The 7521-nt window shown below is 37.1% G+C and overlaps 2 protein-coding genes across 2 annotated transcripts; both read right to left on the bottom strand.

Moving 5' to 3' along the window:
• Positions 1–2005: 2005 nt before the first annotated feature.
• Positions 2006–2798, bottom strand: LOC127107045 (uncharacterized). The gene is made up of 2 exons (XM_051044320.1): positions 2535–2798; positions 2006–2427 (listed from the first exon to the last, which is right to left on the bottom strand). The coding sequence occupies exons 1-2, from the start codon at positions 2748–2750 to the stop codon at positions 2056–2058; spliced, it is 588 nt and encodes a 195-aa protein (XP_050900277.1). The 5' UTR covers positions 2751–2798; the 3' UTR covers positions 2006–2055.
• A 634-nt stretch (positions 2799–3432) lies between these two features.
• On the bottom strand, positions 3433–5153 carry LOC127102661 (uncharacterized). Its single transcript, XM_051040010.1, has 3 exons — positions 5076–5153; positions 3537–4988; positions 3433–3459 (listed from the first exon to the last, which is right to left on the bottom strand). Exons 1-3 carry the CDS (start codon positions 5151–5153, stop codon positions 3433–3435), a joined length of 1557 nt encoding a protein of 518 aa, XP_050895967.1.
• Between the last annotated feature and the right edge of the window lie 2368 nt (positions 5154–7521).

The raw sequence follows: 7521 nt of genomic DNA, 5'->3' as shown, positions 1-7521 counted from the left end.
TTATGTTTCTCTTATCGAGGTGGGTGACGCCTTGGGAGATTTTAACTTCCCCTAATCTTTAGTTGATAAAGTAAAGTTACTGGCTAGAGAAGTTACAAAGAAAGATAAAGCTTCCACTTTTTCTAAGGCTTATTTGTCTGCTACAAAGGCATCTCTTTCAACTTCTCAAGGAAATCTCGAGAATTTTCGCCTTTAGAATATCTCTTTGTCTCAAAAATTGGATGAAGCGATTGACGCCGCCCTTGTGTCTATCTCCAACTCTTTTGAGAATGCCTTATTGCATGTGGATAATTTTTACTCCTTTGCGTATTTTGAGGGAGCAAGTACTACCAGATAAGAGATTTAAAGATGGGAAAATTGTCTCTCTCAGAGATTAGTCATGCACATCTCATCATTTTTTGACGTTCCTACTTTGTTCGCTTGTGTAAATCTAACACCCTACATTAGAAAACGTATATATATATATATGGGTTAAATACACTTTACCCCCCTGTAATGTTAGCGAGTTTAGGGTTACCCCCCTGGTAAAGTTATTTTTTCAATACCCCCCTTATGTTATGTAGATTCCTTCATAGAACCCCCTAATATCCAGGTGGCATGGAATCTTGGTTTTTTATTTCAGACGTGGCTTTTTAATTTTTTTATTTTCACATGTGAATCTTCATTAGGTCTCCAGCATGGCATAAACTAGAAATTAGGGTTCCAAATCCATCCCTCTCTCTCTTCGTGAAATCCATCCCTATCCCAAATCCATCCCTCTCTCTCTTCGTGAAATCCATCCCTATCCCAAATCCATCCCTCTCTCTCTTCGTGAAATCCATCCCTACCCCAAATCCATCCCTACCCCAAATCCATCCCTCTCTTCATCTTCGTCCGTGTCCCCTTCATCTGGGTTATGGGTGGCAGCAAGGCATCTTCCACGAGTGAAGTTGGAAACGGCTTACCAAGATGTGGATGCAATGAAACCATGAAGTTGTTGGTCTCCAAGTCAATTGAAAACCCCGGTCGCAAATTTTGGAAATGCAGGAATTATATGGTGAGCAATTTTGAAGCATTTTATTATTTTGAGTTTGATTTCGAAATTAATTGTTGGTGGTGTTTGTCTCAAATTGCAGAATGGGTGCGATTTATTTTTGTGGGATGATTTGGTCAGTGAGTTTGCAGTGAAAGAAACCAATCCGTCCGGATGCCGCCAATGTGAAGTCAACAAGGCTTATTTGATTGAATTTGCTAAAGAGATTGTTGAGGAGATAGATTGCAGAGTCGGAAAGCTTAACAAGTTAGAAAAACTGAAGAAAAAGATTGCAATGGAAAAGAGGAAAAATTTATGGTTAATGTTTGTAATTGGTCTGTCATGGATGTTGATAGCAGCTATGGTTAAGTTAGTCTAATGAGTCTGTCATGTAATTGTTATGTCATTAGTGTTTTTCAGCAATGTAATGTTGAACTTGTAATGTGTTCATCAATGAAATGTAATCTGTTCATCAATCTTAAACTGTCAGTGCAACATCATTATTTGATTAAACTTTCAGCATTCAATCTACCAATAATGACAGAAAAAAGTTATATCATAATGAAAGAGCAAAATTGCAAAATCATCAGAAAACTACAGAACAATTTTATAGTCAGTAATTCTAAAGAAAATATGACATAGTAAACATATAAATAAATTGAAATATATTAATGTAGTCTATCTCTTAAACTTTTTCAGTGCAGAATTCAAGGTGAATGTAATTAAATACTTTGGATTTTTCTTTAGGTCCTGCAGAATTCATGGTTTTGTTGTAAGATTAGTGCACAGACTAGCCATGGCTCTCTGCAGAATTCATGGTTTATGAAAAACAAGAAAAAAATGTGACAGACTAGCCATTGTGTTTTATAGACAATACACACCAATAATGTTAAACTGATACATTAGAATTGATCATCACAGTAAGTGCATATGTTTGTTACAAAAGGATTACAAAATACATGTCTTCAAAGATCAGTTGGCATTACAAAAGAGTTTTCCAAAAGGATTACAAAATACATAGCAGAAACATAATAATCAGTCCCTCATTTTGAAGTGGGTATGTCTTCATTTTCTGGTAGGGTAATTGGTTTGTCACTAGATATTCCTTCACCTGTTATGGGTCTTTTAAACCAACTCAACTTGATCCTCTCACTTTGCCTTCTTTTGATGATAGGTTTTTTTTCAACCCTTTTTCTGGATTGTTTTGTGATTGAGGCAGCCACACTAGATCCTGTTTGACTCATAATAGTTGGAACAGGCATATCAGTTGGAGGCTGTGGATCAGTTGGAACAGGCACATTTGTTGGAACAGTCATATCAGTTGCAGTTGGGGCAGGCATATCAGATGCAGTTGGCATATCATTTGCAGTTGGCATATCAGTTGCAGTTGGCACATGTCCTTTTTTAGGTTTTCTCTACAATGTAAGACACAATGTATGGTTGTCATCACAATGCATATCACAATGAAGAATGTAAGACAGAATGTAGAATGTAAGACAAAATGTATATCACAATGAATTACCTTTCTTTTAAGTGCATTGGGATCCTGAGTGGTAGCCTTACAAGTCATAGCATTGTGACCAAAATTATCACATTTGGTGCACTTATATGCAACACCAGATCTTCTCTTCCTTGCACCATCCTCTCCACTTTCTCTTATCCTAATCTTCTTAGGTCTACCAGGACCATTTTTATATGCAGGTGGTAGAGGTGGTTCCATCTCAACTTCTGGCCACATATCTTGACCATTGATTGGACTTACTGAAAATCCATAACATAGTGCAAACTTTTCTCTTGTGTAACAAGCATCAACAAATTCATCAGGGTTTTGCTTTCTATAATTCAGAGCAGCTACAGCATGCCTACATGGAATTCCTACTAATTCCCAAAAATTACAACTACATGACCTTTTAGCAATGTCAACAATAAATTCATGTGTGTTGTAACTATGTGTAACCTGAAAAGTCTCAGCAATTGACCATGTTGGCAACCAATGACCACTATTGAACACCTCATTATCTAACCTTCTCCTAGGTATTGGCATCACCTTATGTGGCCAATTTTCTAGTTTACTTGCAGAGGTGGATAACCTATTCATCAGATATTTTCTTATCCACTCACACATTGTGAGTATAGGTTTGTCCCTAGCAGCTAGAATGGTAGCATTAAAAGACTCTGAGATATTATTCATCAATGTATCACATTTAGGGTAAAAAGAAAAGGCATGCTTACACCAGCTTTTGGTAGGAACAGCCATCAACCAAGTCCAAGCATTGGGATCTGCATTCTTCAATTCATTCATCTTTTGGACCCATGCCTGATAGTATGTGGCTTTAGCAGCTCCCATCATTAAATCTCTAATAAGGGCTCCTCCACCAAACCTTTTCTTGAAATTAGCATACAAGTGCCTAAGACATAATCTATTCTTCAAATACAGCCACAAGTCCCTGATACAAAATAGAAATTTTTTCAACATTTAGAGAATAGAATAATTTGCAACAGAAAGATAGAGTTAAATACATACCTTCTGTTGATCAGAGATAAATACATATCTTCTATCCTGACCAATGTCCTCCATTAGTAGTTGTATAAACCATCTCCAACTCTCCTTTGTTTCATTTTCAACCACACCAAATGCCAAAGGGAAGTATTGATCATTAGCATCCCTGCCTACAGCAATAAGTAACTGTCCACCATACTTGGTCTTTAAGTGACATCCATCAACCCCCACAAATGGTCTGCATCCATGAATAAAGCCTTTCTTACAGCCATCAAAACAGAAATAAAATGACCCAAACCTTGGTTGTATGGATGGACTAGGTCTTTCTACATTTATCTTCACAGTGTTGCCATGGTTTACCCTTCTTAGTTCTTCTGCATACCTCCATATGGAAGCATACTGATTGTCAGCATCACCTTCAATTATCTTCTTGGCAATTAGCTTAGCCCTCCATGCTTTTGCAACAGTAATACCCACAGAATATGTTTGCCTCATATCTTGGATGATGTCTCTTATCCTGACTGTATCAGAAGTTTGCATCCTCTTTACCACATGCTTGGCCACCCACTTTGAGCTAGCAGACTTGTTGTTCAAAACCCTAGCACATGTGTGCTTATGTACAAGTGTTTTTATAGCAAAAGTCTCCTTGTGGCCCACCTTAGAGCATAAGACTAAAAACCCACATTTATGCTTACACACCACCCTTACCCTATCTCCCTCATTTTTCACAAAAGAAATTTCCCTCCCATTAAGCACTGACCACTCACGGATAGCTGCCCTAAAGTCATCAAGTGTGTTGAATTCCATACCCCACTTGAATATAAAGTCTTTGTTTAGATGCTCTTTCCTAAACCTAGCATACTTGGGCCTTTCTTCATCACAAGAATCATCTGGGTCAGAACTATTTAACTCATCACTATAGTATACATCATCTGAATCCATACTCTTATTGGGCTCCTCCATACTGTTATTGGGCTCCTCCCTAATAGGCTTAGTAACATCTATTCCTTCAAAACCATCAAAGTAAGCAGTAGCTCTTTCATCTTCACTGTCATCTAACCCCTCTACCTTCTCCTCATCTAACCCATCAATTCCATTATCAGGGGGGTGGTCATCATCATTCACACATTTAGGTTCCCTATCAGCAGGGTCCATGTTCCCAGTACTATGTTCAACATACAAATCTCCTTTCACATTCATTGCACTAAAGTATAGAGCAAAATCATCAACAACATCATCATCTTTCCTAATCAGAAAAAAACCATCTTGAATTTCTAAAACTTTTGTCCATACCCTAACACAATCAGCCTTATACCCTAACCTACTCAACAACTTCTCAATGTTATCCATGTTCCAATTTGAAACAGGTATCCCATTAACTGTCGTATCCGTACCCCCTCTGTATATAATTTCTTCTTCAAAAACCCTGTAAAATTCACCCCCATGGTGGAGTGTAACACTAAAGTGTTGTGAATCCTGTCAATATATTATACCCACATGTCAAAGATTGTTGATTTCAAAATTTTACCCTACGACATTGATGAACTTCAAATTTTTACTAACCTCGGACTTTGGACACTTCACTGAGCTCGTCTTCACTGAGCTGGATCGCTTCTTCGTATTCGCTGAGGTTGTCTTCATCTTCGTCTTCACTGCGGTCGTCTTTCTCGTTTGCTTCGTTCCCTGCATTCTTCTTCTTCGTCTTCGTCTTCCCCTGGAAATTTCGTCTTCGTCTTCCCTGCTATGTTCAGAACCCTAATTTTCTAAGGGGGTATTTGAAATTAAAAAGTGTAAAATGACACATAATCACTTTAACAAAATTAAAAATATGCCAGGTGTAGGACCTCTTATTAGATTCCATGCCACCTGGATATTAGGGGGTTCTATGAAGGAATCTACATAACATAAGGGGGGGTTTACAAAAAATATTTTTACAGGGGGGTAATCCTAAACTCGCTAACATTACAGGGGGGAAAAGTGTATTTAACCCTATATATATATATATATATATATATATATATATATATATATATATATATATATATATATATATATATATATATATATATATATATATATATATATATATATATATATATATATATATATATATATATATATATATATATATATATAATATATATATATATATATATATATATATATATATATATATATATATATATATATATATATATATATATATATATATATATATATATATATATGAATTTAAAATTTAATATCGTTGTTACCTTATTAAGGTGTGTGTGTTAGATCTAAAGTTTATTATGTCAGTATTTGCTTTAACTTTATGAGGTTTTTGCTCAAAGTTTATTGGATTTTTATGGATCCGTGCTCGGCCAAGGGTCGGTACCCCTTTACCTCACCCATGTGCCTGACCTACTATGGCCTCTGAAATGGATAACTACCAATAGGGGGCAGGTTGGTTATTGCCAATTGAGTGGTTTTGCCACTTTTTCTGTATGTGTAGACTTATGGAGTTTATGACAACACCCCTAATTCTTTGTGGCGGGGCTTCGATTTCCTTGGCTGTACCCCAAACTCATTGTTACCTTTCACATTCACAAAGAAAGTAGATATTTCTGAAGGACGTTCTTATTTATTTAAATGTAAATATCGTTACATATCGTGATGATGTGATTTAGTTTTACATAAAATTATTAACATAATCAAACCATTAACATAACCAGGTGGACTTGCCATCACTTATTTGCCTCTCCATTTGCAGTTTGCTAGAGTTAGACATTTTGGATTGGTGGTTGTCGTGATTTGTTTTATCTATGGGGACGAGCATTCATGCCCCATAGTTGACCTATGAGTGGGGCTACATTGATATCCATAACTTTGTATTCCCCCTCCTTCTGATCTTGTTGCAATGCCTGGTAAATCTCTCTTGACTCCAACAAGGTCGACATTAAACATGACTGATTCACCATGGAGGTTGTGAAACTTCAGCTTGATGTGAACCGGGGATGATACAACGTATAAGGCCACTATGAAGGGTCTTCCAAGGATTCAATCGTAGACGCTTTTGCAGGGAACCACTAGCAACTGCGAGTTAGAAGTTCTAACATCTCTCACTTTCCCCACTGTAATCATCAATTCAATGTGTCCCCAAGGATGGGCCATCGTGCCATTGAATGCATGTAATTTGGATCCTTCATATGGCCATAAGTTTTCTTTATTTAGGCCCATCTTCTCGAAAAACTCAGAGTATATTACGTCACATGAGCTGTCATCATCAATCAAATGAGACATCAAAATGGCCAATCGTGGCTATTATGACTAAGAGGAAGATATCATTCAGGATTCCCCCTGGCTTTTTCACTATCACAGAAACCGAGCATCGACCTTTTCGGGCCCTTAAATGATGTACTTGCGCCTTTATTGTTGACGAACATTAGCTCAATGACATTACTCTTTATTGTCCCTTAGGAATGTGCATTTTTCTGCGGGTAACTTCATGTGATGGCCATAATATGTTGGCGCTTCCTTTTATGAGTCTTTTCTTCTTTGATGCTTGCCTCTTTACCACTGGTCACGATATTAACTATCTTGGATGAGGACTTACTCTTCAGGGAATCCTCCTCATACCTCTTGTTGTCTTTGGTGTACTCGAATATACGACCTCTCTTAACTAAGCCATTGATTACATCCTTCAACCGGATGCATTGATTGGTGGTATGGTCGTAAATTTTATGAAAATCTCAGTACTTGTATTTGTTGGTTCAAAAGGACTCCCTGACCAGGAAAGGATTCTTTATCCCGGACTTCCGAAACTTGGTGTTAGCATATTCCTTATAGATTTTCTCTAGGGAGGTGTTAAGGGAGTGTATTTGTCAAACAGGTTATGGGTACTACGATCTCCTTCCTCCCTATGCTGGTTGAACTCCTTCCCGGATGACCAACTAGAATCTGCATTGATCGATGATTGACTGTCTCCCCTGAAAATAAGTTTATCTTAATAATTGATAAAGGGATAAGC

This window comes from Lathyrus oleraceus, chromosome 7, assembly GCF_024323335.1.
Source record: "Lathyrus oleraceus cultivar Zhongwan6 chromosome 7, CAAS_Psat_ZW6_1.0, whole genome shotgun sequence".
NCBI lineage: Eukaryota > Viridiplantae > Streptophyta > Magnoliopsida > Fabales > Fabaceae > Lathyrus > Lathyrus oleraceus.
The sequence above is the reverse complement of the archived record's forward strand: the minus strand, read 5'-3'. Positions and strand labels throughout refer to the sequence as shown.

Excerpts from the sequence above, each read along its gene's own strand:
- LOC127102661 (XM_051040010.1), bottom strand. The coding sequence starts at position 5,153 with ATGAAGACAACCTCAGCGAATACGAAGAAGCGATCCAGCTCAGTGAAG. Across the intron at positions 4,989-5,075 it reads TGAAGTGTCCAAAGTCCGAG|GATTCACAACACTTTAGTGT; the intron begins GTTAGTAAAAAT and ends ATATATTGACAG. Across the intron at positions 3,460-3,536 it reads TTATCTCTGATCAACAGAAG|GGACTTGTGGCTGTATTTGA; the intron begins GTATGTATTTAA and ends ATTTTGTATCAG.
- LOC127107045 (XM_051044320.1), bottom strand. The coding sequence starts at position 2,750 with ATGTGGCCAGAAGTTGAGATGGAACCACCTCTACCACCTGCATATAAA. Across the intron at positions 2,428-2,534 it reads CCAATGCACTTAAAAGAAAG|AGAAAACCTAAAAAAGGACA; the intron begins GTAATTCATTGT and ends CTTACATTGTAG.